A 27,885-nucleotide genomic window follows, 5' to 3' on the forward strand; every position below is an offset into this window, starting at 1 on the left:
TTTAAATGTCTTGATTATCCATTTCTTCCCAGCCTTCCTTCAGGCTGATATTAATAAACATTATAGAATACATGCACCCACATAGCCTGGAGCAAGGGCTTATTTACACATCTGAGCTTTTTTTTAAAATCATTTTCTTTAATAGTGCCCCCTTCTTACAGTTTTCATTAATGGTCTACAACTAAAATTATTTTTTCTTTCACCTATCTACTTGCCTAGTTCCCTGGAGGTATAAAGGCTGGACAATTTCCAGTTGCATTTCCCTCTCAAAGACTGAGACAGTCATTCATTTAGCATTTTATAATGCCAGCACCTAACAACATAAGCCAAATATACAAGGCACCAAATATACTGGGAATAACAGTATTATCTTCTTGATAAACCAATAATGACAAGACTTACTGCTATTCAGAGATAAGAAAGCTGTTCAAGAACAGTCTTCCTTCATTACAAACCACAGTCCCATTACATGAGCGTTATTTTCTGTACCAAGATTACATAAAGATGTACAAATAGAACTTCACACATAGTCTTCTGGGATTGTTTTTATTTCACACTTAGTAAGATAATTTGTGGTTAAGACTATGTTAATAAAAGTGACTAAAATTAACCTCTTCACTTCTGAATGAAATCTTTTCTCTATACTAGAAAGTAATAAAGGTCATTTCACAATAATATAATACTCTCAGGGCCCAATATCACCTCTCAAAACTAAAAATGCTTCAGCCTTAACACAGATCACACAGAACATTTTTGAAGTTAAAATACTATATTCAAAGTGACAGTAATATCAAACTGATACAAAAAACAGAAATCATAGCCAGGGAAGAAAAATGAAAGACACAATTCATAGAAAAAGTAGTTTACATCTTAGAAAGCATTGCTTACAACCCTAAAAGTGTAGGTAAAGAACAAAAGCCAGGCTCACTCAGGGTCACAGCATCAGTGGGCATTTCTGTCCCGGACCTTTGCAGTCTTATCTTTTGGGAAACAAAATAACAGATTTGGAATAGATTTATACATAAAAAGTCTTTCTCAAATTAGAGGCTGAAACCTCCAAGAAAAGTCTTAAGCAAATTTTCAAAAGGTCAAAAAGACTGAAGTGAAGAGCTGTCGGCAGCATACAGAGACTGGCATACTGCACCAACTGCGGTACTCCCCCAGAGTTCCTTTTGATCTGCTGATTCACAAAAGAGTAACACTGTTTCAAAGCTGAAAAACTTTTCACTAGAGATAGTATTCATAAGACAAATAGTGGGGGTTTGGTTTCCTTCATGTAGAAAAATGAAGAAGCTCATTATACGGTTGCAAGATGCTCTTTAGTTTCAAAGGATGAGCTGTCTGAACATCACTGGTAGAGATAACTAATCATTATCAACACATAATTACAAATCTCAAAAGTGACATGAATTTAGTATTTCAATTCACTTAAAACATATGTATTGAATCCAAGGAACTGAATCCAAGGTTTCATACATGCTAAACACACTCTACTACTAAGCTTCACCCCCAGCCCTAATTTTTTAAGTCTGCTAAGGATTAGGCATTATGCTGGCCACAGAGACTCTAAAGATGGATAAGACATGGCTTCTGCCTGTGTGAAGCTCACAATCCAGACCAGTGCTGTCCAACAGAACTTTCTGCAGTGATGGAAATATCTGGTATCTATACCTCCCACTATAGTAGACACCAGCTCCATGAGGCTATTAAGCATCTGAGATGTGACTTATGCTGATGACAAATTTAATTTTTATTTAATTATAATTAATTTAAACTTTAAATCAACACATGTCACTAGCGGCTACCATACTGGAAAGTGTATATGTAGCTATATACAACTAACCCAAAAGTATTAAAAATCAATGTCACAAAACGATAATGATCATTAATATTTACTTACTTCATTTAGTATGCTTTCCAGTGTTGGAGGAGTGTCAACTTGAGGAATATCAAACTCCTTGTCATCAATCTAACAAAGAAAAGAAATTAATCCCCACAATATAATGCCATTCCCCTTAAAATTGTAAGGATGTTTTAACGAAATATCAATTATAAGACAACCTTATCATGAAATTGATCTAGCAGTCAACTCAGCAATCCATGATGATAAGAGTCAGAGCAAAAGACTAGAATTGTTACCTTTCCTATCCATGCATTTGTTGACTACTGACAACATGTATGCACCTGGGCCGGGGATTTAGCTCAGTGGTGCCGGTGCCTGCCTCAAAAGTGCAAGGTCTTTAGTTCGATTCCCAGTACAAAAAAAAAAACATGTATGCACTGGACAGCATTATCAGATGACACTTCCCAAATAACTTCTATTCAAGGACTTTTCTATCAGCTTTCTTCAATGTGACAAAATAGCACATCTTATGACAACCCCAATCTCCTAAATTTAGAGCTAAGTCATAAGTGATATGCCAATGTCTGATATCACAGTTTTTAGTTATTTCATAAATTATAGTGAGATAATTAGGTCAAAGAACTTGTTAATAAATACAGTCACAGAAACTCATTAATATAATACTTAGTCACTGGGGAAAGTTGCTGTGTGAGATAAGAATTTTAAACCTTGAGAAGTCATTGAACACAGCTGCACACAAGTATCTTCATCTATAAAATGGATTATCACAGTATTCTAAATGCTGTGAAGCTCAACTGACAACATGAATCAAAGGGTTCCATAAACTGTAATGGACTACACAAACGAAGAGTGACATATCTCATAAAACTGTACATAGACTCCTACTAACCCATACACAAATAATAGGCTGAGAGTGTTTGGATCATAAAATGCACTATAACCAAAACTTCAGTTAAAATTCATCACTTGACAAAAGCTGAAGTTTTACCAAATCATTTCTGAACTCCAACTCCTTGTCCAGATCTATGTAAGAGAATTTTGACAATGAAGCTTCTAGATTAAAAGATTTATTCAGTTCTTCTTCAGTAGTAGTCTTGACACAGAGATTCTGTTCCACATTGTCTTGGTCTGGTTCATTTTCCATATTTGTTTTTAACAACTGTATTCAACCAATCCAAGCACGTGTTTGTCTTGTTTTTGGCCTTAGATCACAATGATTTGAATGACGATCTCTTTAAAAGAAAAGAAGACAAAGAAAAGTATCATTTAGATTTTCTTTTATCAATGGGACATTCTAAAACCTACTTGGTCAGATTTCACTTGGTTGTCTGGTTATAGACAAAGAAAAATTGATAGTAGGACACAAGGTAGTCATGAAACTGCTGGTAATGACAGTCATGAAACACAGGCTTGACCACCAGACTTGGTTCCAGCTAGATTTATGTACCTAACAACATGAGGATAAATTGGTGCCAAAGGCTGCAATAAAGCAATTAACCCCTTCCTTACCTTCCCAAACCTCAGGGTAGCTCTCTAGTTCCCCTGGAAAGAAGCACATACAACAGCTTTGCTGCTGGCACTCACTTGGGGACACAGATGCCTCAGGAGCTTAATTTAGACACCACTAGTAGGTAATTAGTTATTTAATACAACACCAACAAACCTAAGGTTCAGTCTATTAGAAAAGAAAACAAGGACCCAAGGATAAAATAATTACATAGCCTATAAGTGATTTCTAGAAGAAAGCCAGTCACAGAAAAACAGACATTTTCAGAGAAAAATGAAATACTGAAAAAACCAGAAACTATATTTTTGTATATTTCACAGCTCTAAAGAGTAGAACCCCATGTTCTATCAAAAAATGGATAATTTGATATACTTGTAAAACTGTTATTTCTAAAAAAACTAAAAAAATATATTTTTAAATTCTTATATATTTAATAAATAAATTTGCTCTCTAATGTTTTTAGATAGTGTTTCAATTAGGCTACAAGTGGCTAGTTTTTTAAAATCCACTTCATTTTGCCTTTAGAATAATGTAAAAATAGGAAAACAGAAACAATGTCATAAGAACACTGATAATAAAAATAAAAGTCATTTTGTTCCCAGACTAGGTGTTTTCTGTAGTACAGTATTCTCCTCTCATCTATGGTTTCACTTTCCATGGTTTCAGTTATCAGAGGTCAGTCACGATCTGAAAACATTAAATGAAATATTCCAGAAATAAAAAATGCGTAACTTTAGCCTGTGCTCTGTTCTGGGTAGTGTGATGACATCTGGTACCATCCTCCTCCATCCCACCGGAAAGGTGAATCACCCTGTCCAGTGTATCCACACTGGATATGCTACCTGCCCACTAGTCACTGACTAGACATACTGGTGATCTGATCGACTACCATGGTATTGCAGTGCTTCTATTCAAGTAACCCACATTTCACTCAATAATGGTCCGCAAAAGGCAAGAGTAGTGGTCCTGGCAATTTAGAGATGTGAAAGAGAAGCCATAAAGTGCTTCCTTTAAATGAAAGGTAAAAGTTTACCTTTAATGAAAAGGTAAAAGTTCTTGACTTAATAAGGAAAGAAAAAAATCGTATGTCAAGGTTGCTAAGATCTATGGTCAGAATGAATCTTTTACGTATGAAAGTGAAAAATGAAAAAGAAATTTGTGCTAGTTTTACTGTTAAATCTCAAAAGGCAAAAGTGTGATAAATTATTCACCTCATTTCACCTCACCATATAAGCACTGTATTAAATCACATCATTATAAGAAGGGTTAATTAAGTACAGTATAATACAATATGATATTTAAAGAGAGATAATACAACTTTTATTATAGTATATTTTTCTAATTGTCCCATTTTATTATTGTTGTTGTCAACCTCTCGCTGTGCCTAATGTATAAATTAAACTTTACCATGAATATATATTTTAAAACATTTTATACAGATTTGGTCCTCCATATCCATGGGTTCCACATTCATCAAATCAACCAACCATCTTTTTTGAGATGGAAAATACTCAAAAAATTGCATCTGCAATAAACATATACAGACTTTTTCACTTTGTCATTATTCCCTAAACAATACACCACAACTATTTACAAAGCATTTACATTGTATTAGGCATTATAAGTAATCTAGAGATGATTTAAACATATACATGAGAATGTGAATAAGGTTATATATCCAAAGATTATGCTACTTTACATAAAGGACTTAAATGTCTGCAGAATTTGGAATTATCAGAGGATCCTGGAACCAAATGGACGTGGATGCTGATAGTCACTTGTATAAGGTTTGGTACTACTGGCAGTTTCAGGCATCAACTGGGGGTCTTACGTGAGGACTACTGTACCACACAACTAGCAATTCTCAGTGTGAAGGTTTTTCAAACCACACACCACCCTCAGGGGTACAAACACTACTACTACTACTACCACCATTACTACTATGAACCCTCGGCCCCACAGTGGAACTTATTTTTACTATTATTCCATAGTGACCTGAAAGAAGAAAAAAAGGCAAAGCCATTGGGCTAGCTTAATTTTTTAAAAGCAAACTGATTATATGATTTTAAGCAATATGCCTAAAACTAACAATTTAATCCACAGAAACTCATTTTTCAGTACCTATAATTAATTTTACTTCCTTCAATGTTTCATTTTTATCACATTAAAAAAATGAATAGGTACTACGTGTAAAACGTGTGAGCTCAAACTTTTCTAGCACATTTGGTACATTACCAATGCAGGCTAGTTTCTTTCACATAGTACAGGAAATAGTCCCTAATTTTCTGTCCTCTAGAAAACGTACTATCAAGTATGTTCATATAAGACATAACTGAGAACACATTGTACCTGGCAACATTTGAAAGTATCTTTCCAATGTCAGGTATTAAATGTACTACTTCTTTGCAATGAGCCAAATGCAGCAGAGGTAATAGCATTTATATTCCTTTCTTCAAAAAAGACTGAACTACCTCATGAAAAATTATTTGTAATAGTCTTTCACTATTATTTGTACCACTAAGCAAAATTTGCTACAATTATTCAAGGAATATTTACAAACATGTATAATCCAATTCATATTCAATGGTTTCTGTGGATGATTTTTATTCTTGTTTTTTAAATAGTAGAAAAGGCCATATCCAAAAAAGAAACCTTTTATTTAAATAATTTAATCATCTAAAATGTTTCATACTTCATATATTTGTCTTTTCAAAATAACTCAGAAATGAAACCAAAAACTTTTTTATCTCCTCTCTGGAGTTAAGAGGCTCCAAGAGGAGGCTCCCCACGACCATTCCATGGCTCGCTCCTAGGGCAGAGGAGGTGAGCCAATCCCAGCAGCCGGAAGGAAGCTCCCCCGATGCCATTCCATGCTCCTAGGGCAGAGAAGGTGAGCCACATGGGCTCCAGAAGCAGCCCCCACCCACCCACCGCAGAAATGAGAAGACACATAAACAAGCCTCAAAAACAGACTTCTGGATCACCTACAGCAACCCCAAAGGGAAACGAGATGGAACAATCTGATACTCAACCACCTGGATTCCCTGAACTGGCAACAAAAGAGGATCTGGGAAAAATGAAATCAGAAATAATTACTCAGATAACAGCAAACATTGTGCTCATAGTGCAAGACATGATTAATAAATCTAGAGAGGACACAGGTAAAAAAAAATAGAGGATCTGAGGAACATGATGGAATCCCAACATAGGAAACAAATGGAATCCATAAAACAGATGCAGACAGATTTCCAGGAGATTAAAAACTCCACTGAAAGTCTGCACAGTAGAATAAACCAATGTGAGGATAGAATTTCAGATATAGAAGATAAGATTGCAATTAGTGACCAGGAAAAGAAAAATTGCTTTAAAATTGTAAGGGAACACCAGAAATCAATCCAGCAGCTGCTAGACGAAGCGAAGAAGAATAACATAAGACTGAATGGAGTCAATGAAGAATGAGGAGAGAGTGCAGATGACATAAAAAAACTGTTCACAGAAGTGATGGCAGAAAACTTCCCAAGCAGGGGGAAAGAACTTGACATACAGATAAGTGAAGCATACAGGACTCCAGCTAGGCTTGATCAAAAAAAAATCTACACATAGGCATATAATAGTTAGGATTCCAGAAATCCAACAGAAGAACAAAATGCTACAAGGAGTGAGAGAAAAGAAACAAATCACATACAAAGGAAAGCCCATCAGAATCACAGCAGACTTCTCGATGCAAACCCTCAAGGCAAGAAGAGCTTGGAATGATGTATTTCAAGCACTAAAGGAAAACAGCCTCCAACCCAGATTGATGTACCCTGCAAAACTATCTTTCAAAATTGATGGAGAAATAAGATACTTTCATGATAAAGAGCACCTCAGGAACTTCATGAATACCAAACCAGCACTCCAAAAAATTTGGGACAATATCCAAGAAGAGACAATGAGGATCACAACCCCAGGAAGCACAGCAGAATGAATCCATTGGGCATGACAAATTAAACGCAAAGGGGGAGAATCCAACAAAAAGAAAAAGTCATAACAAGGCTTTTAAAACTTTTAACTTCATCTCCCTAATGAGCGTATAATTTAATCTTATTACTGTACTGATTAGTATTTTTCTGATTCTAGAGTTGCACACCTTTCCTTGTGCTTTACTATTTATCATCTTCTTATGTCTACTTTTTAATTGGGTTGTCTACTAATGAGCTGTAAGAGTTTTTCATATATTCTGGTCATAGGTTATATGCATTGTAAATATGGTCTGTTTAAGGACTACTTTTCATTTTCACAATGTCATTTAAAATTCTAAATATTGATGGAATCTCATTTTTTTTCTTTAATAAATCATGTTTTTTGTATCTTGGAAGTTCTTGCCTACCCTAAACTCATAAACATTTTCCCTTATAATTTCTTCTTAAAGTTTCTTAGTTTTAGTCTTTCATATTTAGGTTCATAGATCCTTTCAAATTATTTTTATAATTTGAGGTTAATTTTTTATATACAGATACCAGGTGTTCTAGCGCCATTTGCTGAAAACACCATCTTTTCCTTGGCTCTTGAATTGAGTTTATATTCTATAAAATGTTAATGTTAAATAATCTTTCAAAACTCAGTGGACCATATATGTGTGGTTCTATTTCTAGATTCTCTGTTTTATTCCAATGATCTATATGTCTTTCCTTACACTAACACTGCCTTGATTACTGTAGCTTTAGAGGAAGTCTTAAAATTAGGTATTAAACATCTTCCAACACTGTTTTTTTTTCTTTTTCTTTTTACTTTTCTAGGTCCTTTGTAGTTCTATTTAACTTTAAAATTTCAATATCCAATTCTTCATTTATAGCAAGTATACATAGACCTGAATTTTTATAGACATCTTATGTTTTCTAATCCTGCTAAATTCAAATACAAGTTCTAGGGGCTCCTAGAGATTTCTTAGCATTTTCTCTGTAGATGACCATTTCATCTACATATAAAGATTTTGCTTCTACCTTGCCAATCCTATCCTAATTGTGTCATTTTATTGCCAGACTATTTTGGTTTAGGCCTATGTGTCAAAGTTTAATGGACAGATGAACAGTAGGCATATCTGCCCTAGTTCCCCACCTTAGGGAGAAAGCATTGTATCGTCTCCATTCATAGAAGGAGTTTTTGCTGAAAGTATGGAGTACATGTCTTTAATCTGTTGAGAAGGTTCTGTTCTACTTCTAGTCTCCTGATAGCTTTTACCATGAACAGCTGTAGAATTTAGTCCGATACTTTTTCTCCAACTAGTGACAGGATCATATGGCTTTCTCCTTTCCTCTGTTAAAATGATGACTTTTGGGGGTGGATCTTCCAATGCTGAACCAACACTGCCATCCCTATAATAAAACCACTTTCTACATACTGCCAGATCTGACTTCTAATGGTTTGTTTTGTTAAACAAATTTCTATGTTCATGCTTTTTTCTTCTATTATCTTTATCCAGTTTTAGGATTAGCACAATGTTGATTTCCTAAAATGAGGGGAGAAGTGTTCCTTTTTTTTTCTGCTTTAAATGTTTGATATAATTTATTGGTTAAAATGTACATGAGCCTGTTATCATATAGGTAGGTTTTTAAGCTAGGAATATACTTTCTTTAATAGGTGCTATTCAAATTTTATATTTCCTCCAGAGTTAGTGTCATTAATTTGTCTTCCAAAGTACTTCTTAGAAGTTGTCAAATTTATTTCAAAAAAGATTTTTGTAATTTGCTTTCTATATCCTTTTAAATTCTGTAAAATGTGTGGTAATGTCTCCTAGATCTCGATATTGTAATTTTAAAAATGTATAATTGATATTGTGTAATAGGAAATAAAGGCGTAAAGGAATAGGGGAAGTGGGAGGGGTAGGAGAAAGGAAAGAAGGGAAAAGAAAAACTATGAGAAAAGGAAAAAATGGAAACAAAGTCTTTGCAAATAGGGAAGGGCGGAGGGGGTGGAGGGCAGGGGAAGGGGAAAAAAAAAAAGAATCAAGATACTCATGTAATGGTATGAGATCCCAATGATGTATGTAACTGTATTTTATACCTAAAATGTACCAACAAACTTAATGGGGTGGGGGGAGAGGCTCCAAGACCACATCTGTAAACACCAATTTCAAGTGTCAAGCATTCCCTAAAAAAAGAACGTTCACACTGCCATACTATCCTACTCTATTTCCAACCTTCACTTTACTGAAGTGTGGTGAAATGCAAAGAAAATAAGCCAAAGAGCTCACTAAAATAAGATTTGAGCCTACATTTTACCAGTTCTTATCGGTGACCTTGGTCAGTTTGGCTACCCTTTCTGAATCACTTTATTTCTACATCTGCAAATTGGAATACCATGGACATTTATGCTGTTTGCTCAGAACAGTACCTCTTGTTCTTCGAAGGGCTCCTTCAAAGCAATGCTTCTTGTATAGGCTGCCAATCAAAACTCCCCTAGTAAAAGGGATTATGTCATATAGCTTGAATGCTTCACCAGGATTCATCCTTGTGCTGTACTGGCTATTTATCATCTTATGTCTACATTTTAATTGGGTTGTCTATTAATGAGCTCTAAGAATTCTTTATATATTCTGCTCATAGGTTATATGCATTGTAAATATGGTCTGTTTAAGGACTACTTTTCGTTTTAATGATGTCATTTAAAGTTCTAAATTTTGATGGAATCTCATTTATCAATTTTTTTTCTTTTATACATCATGTTTTTTGTATCCTAGGTAGTTCTTGCCTACTCTGAATTCATAAATATTTTCCCTTATAATTTCTTCTTAAAGTTTCAAACTTTTAGGCTTTCTTATTTAGGTTCACAGATCCCTTCAAGTTATTTTCATGTATGGAAAAAAAGGGTTGAGGTTAATTTTTTATATACAGATACCAGGTGTTCTAGTGCCGTTTACTGAAGACACTATTTCTTCCTTGGCTCTTGAATCGAGTTTGTATTCTATAAAATGCTAATGTTAAATAATCTTTCAAAACTCAGTGGACCATATATGTGTGGTTCTATTTCTAGATTCTCTGTTTTATTCCAATGATCTATATGTCTTTCCTTACACCAACACTGCCTTGATTACTGTAGCTTTAAAAGAAGTCTTAAAATTGGGTGCCAAACGTCTTCCAACACTGTTTTTGGCTTTTCTGGGTCCTTTGTTCTCCTACATAACTTTTAAATTTCGATATCCAGCTCGTCATTTATAGCAAGTATACACAGACCTGAATTTTTATATATACCTTGTGTTTTCTAATCCTGCTAAATTCAAGTACAAGTTCTAGGGGCTCCTAGAGATTTCTTAGCATTTTCTCTGTAGATGATCATTTCATCTACATATAAAGATTTTGCTTCTACTGTGCCAATCCTATTCTAGTTGTGTCATTTTATTGCCAGACTATTTTGGTTTAGACCTATGTTTCAAAGTCTAATGGACAGATGAAGAGTAGGCATATCTGCCCTTGTTCCCCACCTTAAGGAGAAAGCATTGTATCTTCTCCATTCATAGAAGGAGTTTTTGTTGGAAGTATGGAGTACATGTCTTTGATTTGTTGAGAAGGTTCTGTTCTACTTCTAGGCTCCTGATAGCTTTTACCATGAACAGCTGTGGAATTTAGTCCAATACTCTTTCTCCAACTAGTGACAGGATCATATGGCTTTCTCCTTTCCTCTGTTAAAATGATGACTTTTGGGGGTGGATCTTCCAATGCTGAACCAACACTGCCATCCCTATAAAACCACTTTCTACATCCTGCCAGATCTGACTTCTAAGAGTTTGTTTTGTTAAACAAATTTCTATCTATGTTCATACTTTTTTCTTCTACTATCTTTATCCAGTTTTAGGATTAGCACAATGTTGATTTCCTAAAATGAGAGAAGTGTTCCTTCTTTTTTCTTCTTTAAATGTTTGATATAATTTATCAGTTAAAATGTTTATGAGCCTGCTGTTGTCATATAGGTGGGTTTTCAAGCTAGGAATATACTTTCTTTAATAGGTGCTATTCAAATTTTATATTTCCTCCAGAGTTAGTTTCATTAATTTGTCTTCTAAGTTACTTCTTAGAAGTTGTCAACTTTATTTCAAAAAAGATTTTTGTAATATGTTTTCTATATCCTTTTAAATTCTGTAAAATCTGTGGTAATGTCTCCTAGATCTTAATATTGTAATTTAAAAAATGTATAACTGATATTGTGTAACAGGAAGAAAAGGTCTAAAAGAGCAGGGGAATTGGGAGGGGTAGGGGAAGTGAAAAAGGGAAAAGAAAAAATATGAGAAGAGGAAAAAAATGGAAACAAGGTCTTTGCAAATAGGGAAGGGTGGAGGGGGTGAAGGGAGGGCAAGGGAAGGGGAAAAAAAAAAAAAAGAACCAAGAGACCCATGTAATGGTACAAGATCCCAATGATGAATGTAACTGTATTGTATACCTAAAATGTACCAATAAAGTTAATGGGGAAAAAAATAAAAATAAAATGGGATTGAGCAGAAAGTGCCATTTCCATTGTTTTCTAAAAAATGAGAAGGAAGAGAGGAAAGAGAATTCTGATATTATTTAAGCCCCAGGTGCTAGTCTTCTAAGAAGTTAGTTCTGCCCATACCTTTCTGGCAGTTTGTCTATGTGGGCAACCTGTCCTTTTTTTTTTTTTTTTTTTTTTTTAATAATTTAGAGACCTAACTCTGAGGAATACAACTACAAACCTTGCATTCTTACCAAGGTTAAGAACAAATGATGACTGTAAAGCATTTAGAACAATGCCTGGATGCATGGTAATTTTCAAGAAATATTAGCTATTATCCTTTACAATTTCTTCAAGATTTCTGAGTTCTTCGAAAGTTAAAGACTAAAACAAGATGAAGTATTTCTATAAAGGTCTAGTTAGTGCTAAGTGTAGAAGACAGGTACGTTTCCTCATGAGCTGAATAAGAAGAATTTGTCTAAGATGAGTACAGCCCCCAGCATGCTATCAGAGACACTTAACAAAAACCATTAATTATGAGAACAGAAGTGTCTTATACTACTAACTCATTCTAAAATCCTGTTTTGGCTTTTTCTCACATAAACATTAGTCTATACTTTGTTAGTGATGTCAAATCTGTTCCTATCCTTAGTTCCTCCTTTGTCTCTAAAATTCCTTTCTTCATGTTAGCAAATTTCTCTAACCCAAATAGACTGGCTGAATCAAAAGTTACCATGGTCAGATTTATTTAAAAAGAAGAAATCCACTAGAGAAGTTTCTGTAAATTTTTTAGAAATTGATTGGGCTCTGCCTGAACCTACTCATGGCAGGAAGAATGATGGTGTCTAACAACACCAGCTCTAATTCCTGGAACCTGTGAATATGTTACTTTACATAGCAAAAGAGACTTGGCGTGTATGATTAAATTAGGATCTGGAGATGGGAGATTATTCTGAATTATCCAGGTGGGCCCAATGTAATCACATGAGTCCTTAAAAATGCAAGGTAAAGGCAGAAGAGTGCCAGAAAATCAGAAAAAGCAAGGTGATAACAGAAGCAAGGTCAGAGAGATGCTATGCTGCAGGCTTTGAAGATGGAGGAAGTGTACCAGGCATCAAATAACGCAGGCCTCCTCTAGAAGGTGCAAGAGAAGGAAACAGATTCTCTCCTAGAGCTCAAGAAGAACCATGTCCCGACACCTTGATTGTAGTGACACAGATGCCAGACTTGTGAACTACAAAACTGTAAAATAATAAATCTGTATTCCTTACAGTCACTAACCTGTGGCAACTTGTTATGGCAGCAACAGGAACAAATACACTAATAAACTTTAATTAATTCATTCCTGACCACATCTCCAATGTTCTGAAATACTAACCCCTCCCTTGTTGGTTGATGTTGCTCTCATTTTATTGAGCAAACTCTTCATTCTAATATACAGACCAATGATGAAATGCTTCATATATCTCACTTAATATTACACACTTGAACCAGATACTGCTTCCACACTAGCCCAGCACAAAGGCTGACAACAAACTACTCATCACTTCCTCTTGACATGGAACTCTACAACTAGTTCTTCACCCAACCATCATTGTGATCTTGTGTTTTCACAGTTCCTTAAGGAATACCATGCCAGACAGTACTTGTAGGCAACACTGTAGATTACATCAACTATTTCTCAATCTCTCCTAGAATGAAATCAGATCAATCTGATAGGAAATGTATGTCATGGAATTATGATGATCAAGAATGCTGCTAAATCAATAATAGTTCACACTTAAGATTACTGGACATCTTGATAATTCTCAAGGTTATTTCCTCTAAATCAATAAAATCATTCCCAACCAAGGATCATTCAAAAAAAAAAAAAAGATGTACTACATATACAACAATGATCTCATTTTCACACTGACCAACTGAGTAAGAACTCAGATACAAATGCCTATATTGGACCAGGTTACCATGGAACTCTTTCACCAGTTTTCTGTCATGGCAAACATGCCCAATTATTCTCAAATTCCAGTATCTTATCTAATTGTCTAACATTCTTTTCCTTCTAAAAGTATCATTATGAGATACTTTTCACATCATAGTGAAATCAAGTTTTTAAAAATTTAGTATTGTGACAGTTATCAAGAAATCATGCATGGAAACAATGTTACATGTTAGCTTTGTTTCTGCCCTTCCTTATCAAATTTATTCTCTTCTATTTCTTTGTTTTGCTCTGTCTTATGGTTTATTTTGTTAAGGAAAAGAATATAACAGAGTTAACTTCTATTAGTTTTCTATCATCTTCCTCTAGTAAATGGAGGATTCATTTTTAACAGTTCTCCAATGCCTACAGGATAAAATTCCAAATTCTAAGCCTATAATTCCAGACATACAAACTAGATGGAATCTATGAGCTTCCTCCTTCCTCTTTCCTTTACAACTACACTATTATTGCACTCAGAATCCTTTAAGAATAGCTTCCACTTTCCATGTCTGCTCAAGCTGATTCGACTTCCCTTTCCTTTTCCTCTACATTTATCTGAGATTTATTCTCTTTCCCTCCTTGTGGGCCACATTCAAACTGGATCTGCCCACGACCTCTTCTGTCCCTAACAATCCAAATCCAGAAGGCACATCTTCTTTAAAACTGTTTTGGTGGGGCTGGGGATTTAGCTCAGTGGCGCTACACCTGCCTCACAAGCACGAGGTCCTGAGTTCGATCCCAGATACCAAAAAAAAAAAAACCAACCTATCTTGGTGTTTTCCTCATTTTGATTCAGTATTTAACTTACCCTATGACTGACTTTTCTCCTTAACTATGCAATAAAAATGGGCCGATATTTCTACATCACTGGACTCACTGACTTGCATACTGTGTTGTAAACATTCAATACATATTTGCTGATTAACACAAGAATTGGAAGACAAAAATAACACCTGTATTACAAATTAAGTATATCAATTTTATTACCTGCAATCTGTGCCATAATAAGTTAACAAGTCCTACTTTTATGTAATCATGCTTGTCAACAACTACAGTTCATATGTCAGGTATCAGATAAAATTACCAATTGAATGCAGCCATAACATTGTTCTCTTTTGGGCCGGGGATTTAGCTCAGTGGTTCTGGGGCCTGCCACGCAAGCACCAAGTCCCAGGTTCGATCCCTGGTACCAAAAAAAAAGGACAACATTGTTCTCTTTTATCAACTAATCAGATTGCAATTGTTTCTTCATTGTCTGACACACACACCCCACCCCGCCCATGCATGTGCAGGTTTCATGAGAGCAAAGATCTGCCTTGTTCACCATCATATTCCCAAGGCCTAATTACACAGTAGTTTGTTAAGTCAATCCACCCATCCTTCCCTCCCTAGGTAACCAGCCAAGCAACACTGTACCACTGGCTTCCAGGGCCTCAAATAGCAGTTGTGGTCATTCGAGCTAAGATACGGTTTTTCACTCTACCCCAAAAAGACTCCCACTTGTGCAAGTCTCATCTTTTGTATCTGGGAGAGATTTTTTTTTTAATCCCAACCATTTTTTTTAATGATCATTTAGCTCATGTACAACATGACAAACTCCATAATTCCAAATGTTTCATCTTCTTTCATATTAATTCAGCCTATATATTAAAACAGTGGAAATGTCCCCTACATCTATTTAATTTACAGGAATTTAATTATTATCTTCAGTAAAGAGGCAGGGAAAAAAGAAAAAGAAACGATTCATGCAGAGCCAGCAGAGTATTGACTTCTACTCAATAGGTATATGCTTCACAGCACAAAATAGGCGCTAGATTTCTGCTGTCCCTTTGATCAATCTCAGTTCTTAAAGCCTTCATACATAAGCAATCTAGTTCATAAGTGCTAAAAATAATAAATAGTACGCTGTTTCAACACTGCGCAAAAACTGGCTGTGTTGGGCTTCTGAGAAATCATTATGTCTGTCAGTCTCTGGTACTCCTTCCTGGGGTACTTTGAGAGTACTCAATTTTCAGCTTATCCATCAACTTCAAAACTGACATCTGCATGAGATGCAATGGTACTATATATTGGGGTGGGTTGCTTACTTGATCCCCAAGTTTCTTCTCAACTACAGGCATATTTAGGTAACTATAGCCCAATGGGCTTAGAGCTACCACTATGAAAAAGCCCAAACACCTGTTTCTCCCTGTCTCAGTAATGTCTACATGGGAGGAGTTACCATTTAAAACTTAAGAAATATGCATAGAACGACAAATGTGGAAATGTGGAAAGGAGTAGTACCAGAGACCTTCCTATACACAACACTAAGTTACTACTACAATCATTAGACACAAACAAGCAAGGCACACCCATTCTAGAAAAGTAAGGTCTAATTCCAAATCACAACACACAGAATAGTAAAAGGGAAGCCTACAATATCTGTCTTAACATTATCAGTTATATATACACGAGGTGACAAGTGATCATTAACGAGAGAAATGGCTTCTTTCCAGATTCTAGTTAATCCCTACTATCATGAGAATCTCTCTCCAAAGTCCCAGCCCAACCCCAAAGATATCACCTAAGAAGTACATGAGCCATATGTAGTCCTTGTGTAGGCTGACTTACATTTCCTCTCCTTCACATAACAGATGTAGGTGAATTCTTGTAAGTTAAATGAACAAAAGAGAGGGTTTCACTCAGATAGAGGTGGAGTAGATGGTGGCTTTTTTTATTAATTCTAATTGAGTAAATTATCATCTCAATTACACCTGGTTAGATGTCAAGAAGGATGTAGTCACAAGAAATTTATGCCCCCCCCAAAGAGCAAGAGGGAGCTTCTTGCTGAACTATAGAGGGAAAAAAAGATTAAAATATCCTAGCAACTTTACTATCTTTCCTTTGAGAAGCTGTTTCTCCTCCACTCCTGCTATGTGATTTTGATGGGGCTGCCAATCAAGTACCCTATCAGCCTAACCAGAAGAGTAAGCACATATTTTCATGTCCAATCTGGACAATCAGGGTCCTTCCCTGGAATTCTTAAGTATTGAAAACAGGAGCTTTCTTTCTACTGGACGGTACATAAACTTGCAGGACATAACACAGGAGTTGTCTGGAGTCTGTCTTTCTGATGTTTATTTAATAGAATAGAATGAGGCTTGCAATGAGAGAAGCCGAGATGGGGACTAAGGAATTAGAAGGACTTTTGTGTGTGTGGGAGGGAGGGGGATACACAAGAATATCATTTAGTGATTTTGTGGCACCCTCGCTCTGCCCAGGTTTGTGAGCCAATAAATCTCTTTGTTCAAGCTCAAATGAATAGCAGAAAGAGCCTTGACTTAAAAAGTGTTATTGCTACTAGAATAAATCTAAGACATTCATTAACAATGAGAAATACAAGGCAAATCTGGCCAAAACACAGAATGCACTTCAAGATAATTCAAACAATTCAGGAATCAGTTTAGAATAGAGCAGCTTGATTTTACAAATATACACAGAGGACGCTTGAGGTAGTGGATCAATGTAAGATGCCATTTCAACTCTACGAAACCTATAGAGAGATCAGAAGTTAGATGCATTATTAAGTTCAAAAGACCTCAATTCTCATTCATATATAAAACTGACATTTGATGTCACAATCGTTGAAATGTCTATGGAATAGTAGAGCAGTTAAGAATCACCAAAATACCCCAATATTCTGGAAGACAGAATTTCCTGCTAGTGGTTGTCCAAATGTACAAAAGAAACACATAAAGGAAAATCAATATATTATTTTGCTATACAACTGTAAAGAATTCTCTCACACATAACTATTTTTCTTCAACCACATGAAGCCCAATAGTTCAAAAAATTTCCCCATTATCTTTATTGTGCATTCTATGGAACAGGCCAGCTATTGCTAGAGGATTCAATACCTACTCTCTGCTTAATTTTATTCATGAGCAAATCCATGTCTTACACAAACACGTAGATCCTCCATCCTCACATTAGATATACTTCAAACACACGAGTGGAACACAGACATATACACAAATGGGATGAAATTATCTCCCAAACACAGTCGTCCATAATAAAGTTGGCACGAAAGCTAACATGTTTATTTTTCCTGTGTATCTGCGTGTTTGTTTGGGGTGGGAGAGTGTGGTGGAGTGGGCAGTGCAGAAAGCCTTGCTGTGTACTCTAAAAGAGTCTACGGAGTGGAGGGGACAGAGGGGACCTGCCTGGTTGGAGAAGGCTCCCAATATGTTCCAAATAACCCAATGCCCCGCCTACCACATCCTACCCTAAGCTCCTTTAAGGCACACCGCTTTTGTACACCCAAACACTTTGGACAGCTATTTCCCTCCTTCCCAAGTGCCACACCTGGAAAACTAGCCTTGCAAGGCACAGGAGTGACCTCGAACTTTAGAAGACCCACTTTTCATCCTGTTGTCATCACTCTGAGATACACCTTGCAGGAAACCAGGCAGGACCAACCCGCAGGACTCACATCAATCCTGAGAGGCGGCCACCTCCATCCCGACTGGCGGGCTGCACACCTGTCCCGCCCGAAAGAAGGGTGGGGGTGGGGGGTCACCCACCTGCTGGCCTCATGGTCGGGGGCGTGGGCGCCGTGTCCCTCAGCCTCGTATTCGTTTGGAACCGACAAGTGAAACTGCCTGACCCAGTTTCAGGTCACGACCCTCCGCCCCAGTCACCCCGCCTGGCTGTGGGCCCCGTCCAGTTAGCCTGTGGCGGGCTGCTCTGTCAACTCCGGAGGCCGCGCCACTGTCGCACAGGAGAAGGTACAGGGAGGGACTCAAGAGAGATGGCGCTTGCTCCCCTCCCAACCTGGGTGCAGCTCCTCGCCCCAGGGACCTCCCCACTGGCCCGCTCTCCAAACAAGCTTTACCTAAGCTGGCAGCAATTCCGGCCCAGGACCCCCGGTTCACGTGACCCGGCCCCCTGCTCTCGCTTCACGCATGCGCAATACTCTATCGCTAGTGGCCAGGCTTCCGCTTTCTTGCTGTCCCCGCCCTCTCTCCTGGGCGGTCCGCCGTCTACACCACGCCCCTATTTAAAGGGCCAGTCTTAGCTGACGGACTTGGTTGAGTGATTAGTATATTGGGGACCGGGAGTTTGGAAATTTCATAGGTAGAGGCGCAGACCAATAAACAGCTGTCCTTGAGATTAGAGAAAAAAGTCTTTCAGCTCTAAGTTAGGGAATTCACCTGGCCTTCGAAAAAAAGTACTGTGCCTTAAGCCCTCCCAGAAAAGGTCCAAGGGCTGTTGATTCAAGGCTTTGGGAGTTTGCAACTAGTTTAAATAAATAGATAAATAAATGTATTCTTTTAAAAGACGAACTTAGGATTGCCACTTTTAAATTTTGCCAGTAAGGTCAATAGGCACGCACTTAAAACTATTCTCTACTACTACTATTAGAAAACAATTTTCTAATTTATTTTCAATGCTGCTCAGCAAAAAAAAAAATACTTTAACATCAAAAATACAGGAGGAAGGCTGGGGATGTAGCTCAGTGGTGCTGTGTCTGTCTGGCAATTGCAAGGTCCTGAGTTCGATCCCTGGCACAAAAAAAAAAAGGGAGGGGAATTCTCCTGACATCTTTTAAATGTATTATTACAGACATCCCTCATTTAATGACCAAGTTCCTTTTCTAAAACTAGGTCATTAAATGAATTGGTCACTAAATGAGGAATATTCAGAACAACAAAATGGTCAAAGGAAACTCCAACTGATGACTGTGCTTTTATTTGTATAACTCTTACATGCAGTACTGTAATGTATAACAAAACAAAATTATAGTACGGTACAGTACAATCAGCAAAAATTACAGTACTGTATAAACAAGATGTACTGTACAAAAAAGACATTGAGGCTCTATAACAAGATGTCCAGAACTGTACAGAAAAATTGGGTTGTAATTCCAAACGACGGGTCCTAAGTCCAAACAGTCATTAACCAGGTAGGTCATTAAACAAGGAACATCTGTATTTCTCTTATTGCTACTAAAGAAAGATGAAAGCTTTCGGGAAAGATTGGCCTTTAGAGTTGCCACTGTAGATAACATTGACCCCAGAACACAGATCTTCTCTCACTGGACCTATGATGAAGAAATCAGAAGGGGGAAGAAAGAACCAAGATCACTACACTTTTGGGCCTTCCGAGGACCCAGAGGTGAGAAAGACACATTCTCACCTTCACAAGTACTGTAAGTGTAAGAAATGCAGTGTACAGACATCTTGACAGAATGGGCAGTTTAATTAGACTGATGTAAAGAAAGCTAAGGGACCATTATTTTAGGGAAACAGGTGAGGGGAAATGGTAGAACACTTCAGGGAGAAGGTGGTATTCTCTGTGGGCCTTGAAGGACTTCAGTAGGCAGACAGTAGTGAGAACACCAGCTGAGGAGATAGTGGAACCCACAGCCATCCAAAAACAAGTCTGGGGACAGCTGCTGGCCTGATGTGGTTAATGATATGGGCGGTGGCTTTCAAACTTCCCTAATCACCAATAAGAAACACATTTCAGCTGTGACCACATGTATGCATATAGGCAGTACGTGTATGCTGTGTATGACAGCAGACCTGTCTAGAGCAGGGCAGGGAGGGTGGTGAGACCAGAAATCCTGATGACAGAGAACTATTGAAAGAGCTGGCCAGAAAGGAAATGAGAAATATGAGGAGGGAGCAGGGGTGAGAGGTGGGTAGGTTTCTAACTGACCTTTTCAAAACGTCTCTATGGCAATCACAGACTTACTCTGGATAGAAAGAGAGCAAACCTAAAACTTGTGGGATATTGTAGACAAGCAGATTTCAATTCATAATAAGGAATGTTTTACAACACTTCAAGCTGCCTGTGAGATGTCTCCAAAGCAGTAGCTCTTATATGTACCCCTGTTCACAGTGGGAAATAGTGTCAAATGCTATCCTTTTGAGTGATGTTTGCATTAATTAAAAATAAAAATATTGTGTGTTTATTGGCGAAAACTTGGAAAATTCAGAAAATACATTTTTAAAAGCAGAAAATTACCCACATCTCAGAAAAAATCACTCATCGCTTTGACCTATTTATGTTGGATCTTTGTATATTTATGTTTTTGTTTGGTACTGGGGATCGAACTCAGGACCTCATGCTTGCGAGGCAGGTGTGGTGCCACTGAGCTAAATCTCTGGCCCACTATATTTACATTTTTGACAGAATGGAAATACACAGAATATATAGTTAATTTTCTCCCTCAACGTTGAGTACTATATCAACTGTCATTAAAATTATTCACAAATATTATTTTTATGGTTACATATCATTATTCATAAACTGTACCATTCTTTAACAATGTTATTGGTGGAGCTCTGATGGAGATGTACAGTGAGATAAATGTTATTTTCATGCCTGCTAACATAACATCCATTCTTTAACCCATAATCAAGGGATAATTTCAACTTTCAAGAGTTAATATTTAAGAAATACATTTTTGGGGGCCAGAGATGTGGCTCTCTGGTAAAGGGCTTGCCTAGCATGCATGAGGCTCCAAATTCAATCCCCAGCACTGAAAAGAAAAAAAAAAAGGAATGCATTTCATAGACTAAAGCAGCCATAAATAGTAATTACTCTGATGGATCTACACAAAGTAAATTGAAAACCTTCTGGAAAAGATACACCATTCTAGAAGCAATTGAAAGCATTTGCAATTCATGGAAGGAGGTCAAAATACAAACTTTAACAGGAGTTTGGAAGAAGTTAATTCTAACCTCCATGGATGACTTTGAGAGATCCAAGACTTCAGTGGAGGAAGTAACTGCAGATGTGGTGGAAAGAGCAAGAGAAATGGAATTGGAAGTGGGGCCTGAAAATGTGACTGCACTGCTGCAATCACGTAATGAAACTTTAACAGATGAGAAGTTCTCCTAGTTGAACAAAGAGTGAGAGGGAAAGTACTCCTGATGAAGCTGTTGTGAACATTGTTGAAAGGACAACAAAAGATTTAAAATATTTAAAGTTGAAAAGCAGCAGTCAAGCTTGAGAGAATTGACTCTAATTTTGAAAGAAGTCCTATTGTGGATAAAATGCTATCAAATAGCACCACATGCTACAGAGAAATCTTTTGTGAAAGGAAGAGAAATCAGTGCAGCACGCTTCCTTGTCTTATTTTCAGAAATTGCCCCAGCCACTTTAATCTTCAGCAATCACCAACCTGATCAGTTCACAGCAATACTGAAACAAAGAACCTCCACCAGCAAAAACATTATGTTCACTGAAGGCTCTGATGATCACCAGTAATTTTAGCAATAAAGTATTTTAACTGGGATACGTACATCTTTTAGATATAATGTTATTGCACACTTAGACTATAGAATAGTGTAAATACAACTTTTGTATTTTGGAGAAAACCAAAAAAATTCATGACTCACTATATTGCAACATTTGCTTTATTTCACGGTCTGGAACCAAAACCACAGCATCACTAGATATGCCTATACTTTAATTTATTTCATTATTCCACTATTTTTGGATATGTAGGAGGGGGTCCTATTTTCACTGTTAACAGGAACATTGCCATGAATATCCTTATACAGAAGTCTTTGCTCATAATTTAAAATTATTTCCTTAGGACAGAAACCTGTAAGTGAAATTACTGATTCAAAGTCTTTGAAATCTCTTAAGTCTGCCAAATTGCTTTCCAGAAAGGTCAGGCCAGTTTTCATTCTCACAAGAAGTACTCAAGGGTGCCCATCACACATACCCCCTAGCATTTATTTTATCTTTTTAAAAAGCTTTGCCAATTTAGTAGATGAAATGGCCTCTCATTTTAATTTGCATTGGATTACTAGTGGGGTGAAATATCTTTATAAATTCGTCAACCCTTTATAGTTATTCTGAGAATGCAATTTCGCTGCCTATGTTTGGCAGTGAAATAGTACTAAGTGAATTGTTGCAGACTTATAGACTTATGAGAAAAAACAGAGAAGGGTTTAAAAAATGATTGATGTTGTCACACCAAGTCATAGCCAAATTGTATTGTGGTATACTGTATTGAGTAGAAGAATTGAGTCACCACATGTTATGTGATTAAATATGTCTGTGTTACTGCAATCAGTACAATATCCATATTGTGGAAGTAATTTGATCTCAGGAAAATATTTCTTATATTAAATCTATGATAGATTTTAATTTCCTCATTTGGTAGGGGGTTTTTATTTTTAATTTATAATTCTTGTGTTAAAGATATATAAAATCTGTAAAGCATAGAGTCCCTCCTAGTTTTGTGTTTATATATATACACATAAACATATGTATGCATGCAACATTATAAAATATAATATGAGCAAACTCTAGAGATCTGTGACAATCTTATTCCCTTATAAGGAATTTGAACAATATTCAAGTTTGAGAAATATTGTTATAGGAAGCTTCTTAAAGCCTCATTTGTAATTCTCTAGGTATAGGCATTGGGGTTTAAAAATAAAAAAGGCAAAAGTGGTGTCAACTTATATATTGGAATTTTTCTATGCAGAATATTATGATTTTCTTCCTTTTGAAAAAGAGTACCAAAGGCTATGCTATGTTTAGGGTCTAGAGAGTATGTTTTGTCTTAAAAATATACCATTCATAAAAATTAACTCTGTATAGGTCAGTAAGACCTAGACAGAAGAATGTTTGGGTTTCTTAAATTTGTCTCTTTACGTAAGATGAATAAGTTAAACAGATAGTAATTAAAACAGAACTTTTATAAGGTGGTGTTAGGAGTTAAGCTCATGAGGAAAAGTCCCATGTGGGTTACGGGTGTGTGAGGGCATGGATATTAGTGAGAGCACCCCTGCTCCGACAGAGAGGAGATGGAAGGGGTTATCATCCATAGCAGCTGCAGTCAGGTAATGTTCTGACACCCCAGGTGGATGATCTGTCCAGCTCTCCAAAGACCAGAAGAATGAAGACCACGATCCAGACATTGCTACTGCTCTTGTGTCTAGAATAAGCTGTATCTATCCTGAAAGGGGAAAAAAACTGTCTGTACCTAAGAACAAAGGCCAGAGAATTCTTCCTTTTCCTACTCTCACAGCACAAACTGGCCTCTATTTCTTAAATTTTAAAGTAACCTGGTTGGAGCACAGAAATTCTTCAGTCAAACTACTCTCTCTGTATGATACTGTAGTGGTGGCTACATGTTATTATACATTTGTCAAACCCGAAGAATACACAATACCAAGAGTTAACCCTAATGTAAACTCTGAACCTGGGGTGATAATGATGTGTCAAGGTAGGTTCATCGTTTGTAACATATGTAACTGTCTGGTGGGGATGTTGATAATGGGTAGGTTGTGCATGTGTGGGGCAGACAGGAGATACCTGGGAAATCTCTTGGTTTTGCTGTGAACCTAAAACTGCTCTAAAGAATGAAGTCTTTTAAAATAAAAAAGCAAAAACAAAAACTTGATATGCAGGATTCTTAATTGGGGCCAGCATCCAAGTAAGCTGGAGACAAGCAAAATTGATTATGTGTAAGTTGCTCAAGCTAGGCCAGATGTCATTCTCATGTTCCCTCTGCCTGGAGTGTTCTTGCTCCAAAATAACTGCATGGCTCATTCTCTCACCTTCTTCAAGGCTTTGCTCAAATGTCCCTGTCTTGATCCAGGCTGTAAATGCAAAGAAGATGAGGAGGTCTGGAGACCCAGGTTCTTTCCATCTGGTGACACTCTCAACCGAACACATGGCCTCCACGTTCTCCAAGGCAGAAGGGAAGGATGAAGAAAGCCCCCTGGCTGTGAACCGCCTTGGCCTGAAAGTGACATATACTCCTTCTGCTCACAGTCCATTGGCCAGAGCCAGCCACCTGGCCCTGCTTTATTGCACAGGAGGCCAGGAAGCACAGAGAAACGCACAGAATATCCAGGGCGCGTAGACTGCTTCTTCCACAATCATCTCAGCAAATCCTTCCCAGACCAGCACTCACCCTCCACAGTTCCTATTTTTGTCTTTTTTTTATGAGCACATGTTTGCACCACATAATAAATACATTCATCGCTCTCCACCCTTTTAAACCTTATTTTCCCCTACAGTACTTAACATTGTTCCACATATTATATATGTTACTTATTTTTCTTACTTATTTTCTTATTTAGTGTCTTCCACACTAGTCCATAAGCACTATGAAAGCACAGACTTTCGTCTATTTCACTTATGGTTGCACCTCCAGCATCTAGGACAGTACCTGGTGTAGAGTAGAAATTGTATAAATTCTTATAAAACTAATGAATGTGTTCTGCAATGACAGTCTATTTGTGTGTGGAAGTGTTACCTGCACTGACCTGAGAGTGCGTCCCAAAGTCAGGTTCAAAGAGTAAAAATATCCTTCTTTACAGCATACACAAGAATTTATTGAGTGCTTACTGTGTACTGGTCACCATGCTTGGTACTAGAAACAGACATGAGTGAGAAATAGTTCTGGGCCCCTGGCCAGGCATTCAACGCTTAAAAGTGCATATTTGTGAAGATACATAATGGAAATAAATTATGGGAGTTCAAAAGGCTAAAATTATTCTGACATTTTAGCAAGGCTGAAATTTATATCTAAACATCTCCTGAATTGGAATAAAAGAGGGGGAATAAGAGACTCAGGAATCATAAATTGCTTCCCAAAGTAAAAAAGAAAGATGATGTATATTTTCTTCTATTGTGTATTCTTGACAACAGGCTGCCTTTGACTTTTCATTCCCCTATTGATTCTAGTACCCTCCCTCATCCCTCTTTCCCTTCAGCCTTAGAGTAAATAGAAGTCCACGTGCACTTAGTTGAAAGACACTAAGGTTACTCAACTATTTGAAAGCATTTCTCCTTCTCATAATGTTGTAATTCCAGAAATGCTATCTATCACTTGAAATCTGCTTAGTATTTTGTCTTCAATCTCCAACTACCACCTCTGCTATATTCCTGCATACAAATAAGCAGTTATTTTAAACCCAAGACTAGCATTATGGGAACCCTGCTAGTACTAAGGAATAAAAAGAAGGTGGAAAAGCAGGCTCAGGGTTTGAACTTGGGCTATAAGGGATCCTTAGGCAGGTACTATAGAGGATTGGCCATTAGACAAGAAAAAGGTCAAGGAAAGGGTAAAACATGGAAAAACAACATGGATATCTAAGGTTGATTTGACCTATTTTACCCTTTTGCTTGGAGACATCCTTGTTTACATAAAAGCGCACAGATAACCTTTTCAAAACAAAAAAGGAAGAATTAGAATTAGCTAAGAATGAAAGAAGATTCAAAATAATAGCAGTGTTCCCTGTGTCAGGACCCAGATTCCTTCAGACTCATTGTTCCTCCATGTAGGGCCTTAATTCCCAAATCAACCTTATGTTGTAAGGCTTTTGTTCCAATCATTACATCCATTTTTCAATTAGCAATGAAGAAGAAAGGAATGAAGCATATTGATTGTCAACTGCCGTGTAACTACCCCCAAAATTACAGGCTTAAGCAATCACTTGCATTATTGTACAGTTCCTGTAGGTCAGGAATCCAGGCATGGCTTAACTGGGTCCTCTGGCTCAGAGTTTCTCACAAGTCTGCAACCAAAACATTGGCCCAGGCCACAGACATGTCAAGGCTCAAATTGGGAAGGATCTGTTTCCAAGACCATCACATGGTTTCTGGCAAGATTCTGCTTGCTGCAAGCTGTTAGACTGAGGGCCTCAGCTCCTCACTGGTTATTGGCCAGAGACATTCGTCTTTCCTCATCATGTGGGCTTCTCCATAAGACAGCTCACAACATGGTAGTTTGCTTCTTCCAAGTAAACAAGAAGAGCCAGCAAGGATGTGAGCAAGATGGAACTCATAGTTTTTTGTAAGCTCATCTTGGAAGTGACTTTGAATTGTTTTATGCTACATTCTGCTTGTTAGAAGCACCAGCCCACACTTAAGGGATTACACATGGGTGTAACTTCTTGAAAGTGAAATCACTAGGAACCATTTTAGAAGCTGCTAGCAAAGAAGGGTATGCCTGCTCCTGCAAAGACTCTTTCTGAAATTGCAAACACAAGTCTTGCTTGCTTATCAGTGCCCTGCATCTAGCTGCAAGGGAGGCTGGAAATTATAGTCTATATTCTGGGTGGCTATGAGCCCAGCTAAAATTTAGGGGTTCAATCTTGAAGGAGAATTATAGAATTCTGGAGAGCAGAAGGCTTATTTGTTCTGTGTGCATCAAGCCCAGCCCTAGGCATTGAGGAGGAAGAGAAAAATGATTGGATAAATTCATAAAATCTGGTTTCATATCTTACCTCCGACAGTATAAATAATTTAGCTTCACGGAGTCTCATTTGTATGTTTTGACTAAATGAACTGACCTCTGTGAGGCATTTGGTACTTGGTGGGTTTTCAAGAAATGTCTGCTAAATTTGTTTCAGACGTAGCTTAATATCTCAGAGCTTTTAAAACCTGGCTGTGACACCAATGTGCTTGCCATGTGACTCTATCATTCACCTAAACCCTCTGGGCACCAGCTTCCTGTCAGTAAGAGACAGTAAGATGAGATCCCCCAAAGGATCTCATCAGGTTGCATAAAGGATGGTGTCTGTAAATGTTTCAATGATTTTGTAAAAATTTGATATGCCAGGAAAACAACGTGTCATTAGCAACCACCAGATGGCAGTGGGAAGCCATGGGCATGGGTTATCGTCCATGGCCACCAGATGGTGCTGGCATTCAGCAGATAACACCTGGGTTTTCTGGGAACCTTCACAAGGAGCCCCAGAAGTGTTCTTGAAGATAGCCAGGGCCACCCCTCACCCTACAGATGAAAGAAACGAGGCCCAGGGGTGGAGGTTGGGGGCGAAGAGTACCCACAGCACAGAATGCTGGAGTCCAGGTTTCCTGACTCTCAACCTAGAATGGCTCTTACCCCTACTTGCAAGCCTGTTCTCAATTCTTTCCAGACTTGCAATGGAGACCAAGGAATCCATTCTCTTCTTGTTCATAAGTTTTCCAAATTTTTGAAGCTTGAAGAAAGTCCACAAATAGGATCTATCTCTCTGATTGCATAGTATAGTAGATGAGCGCATGGTTTTAGAATCAGACAAGACCTTAGTTTGTATCTGAATTGCAGGTGCCTCACTTACAAAGTTA

The 27,885-nt window shown here is 37.4% G+C and overlaps 1 protein-coding gene across 7 annotated transcripts in view; it reads right to left on the reverse strand.

The window, feature by feature from the left end:
* Vps8 (VPS8 subunit of CORVET complex) overlaps positions 1-18,803 on the reverse strand; it is a 228,157-nt gene extending 209,354 nt beyond the window's left edge. For 4 of the 7 annotated variants that reach the window (XR_015441160.1, XM_087187025.1, XM_087187022.1 and 1 more), the window contains exons 1-3: positions 18,665-18,803; positions 2,853-3,096; positions 1,901-1,969 (exon numbers count right to left, since the gene is read on the reverse strand). Coding sequence is in view for 5 of the 7 variants with exons in the window: in XM_087187025.1 (XP_087043151.1) it covers positions 1,901-1,969; positions 2,853-3,008 (225 nt within the window). In the remaining 2 variants the exon portion in view is untranslated. The other 3 variants (XM_087187023.1, XM_087187027.1, XM_087187024.1) reach the window with 3 other exon arrangements.
* Positions 18,804-27,885: the final 9,082 nt, after the last annotated feature.

This window comes from Heterocephalus glaber, unplaced genomic scaffold, assembly GCF_053883595.1.
Source record: "Heterocephalus glaber isolate CG9 unplaced genomic scaffold, H.glaber_assembly_v1.0 deba00001504, whole genome shotgun sequence".
Classification (NCBI taxonomy): domain Eukaryota; kingdom Metazoa; phylum Chordata; class Mammalia; order Rodentia; family Bathyergidae; genus Heterocephalus; species Heterocephalus glaber.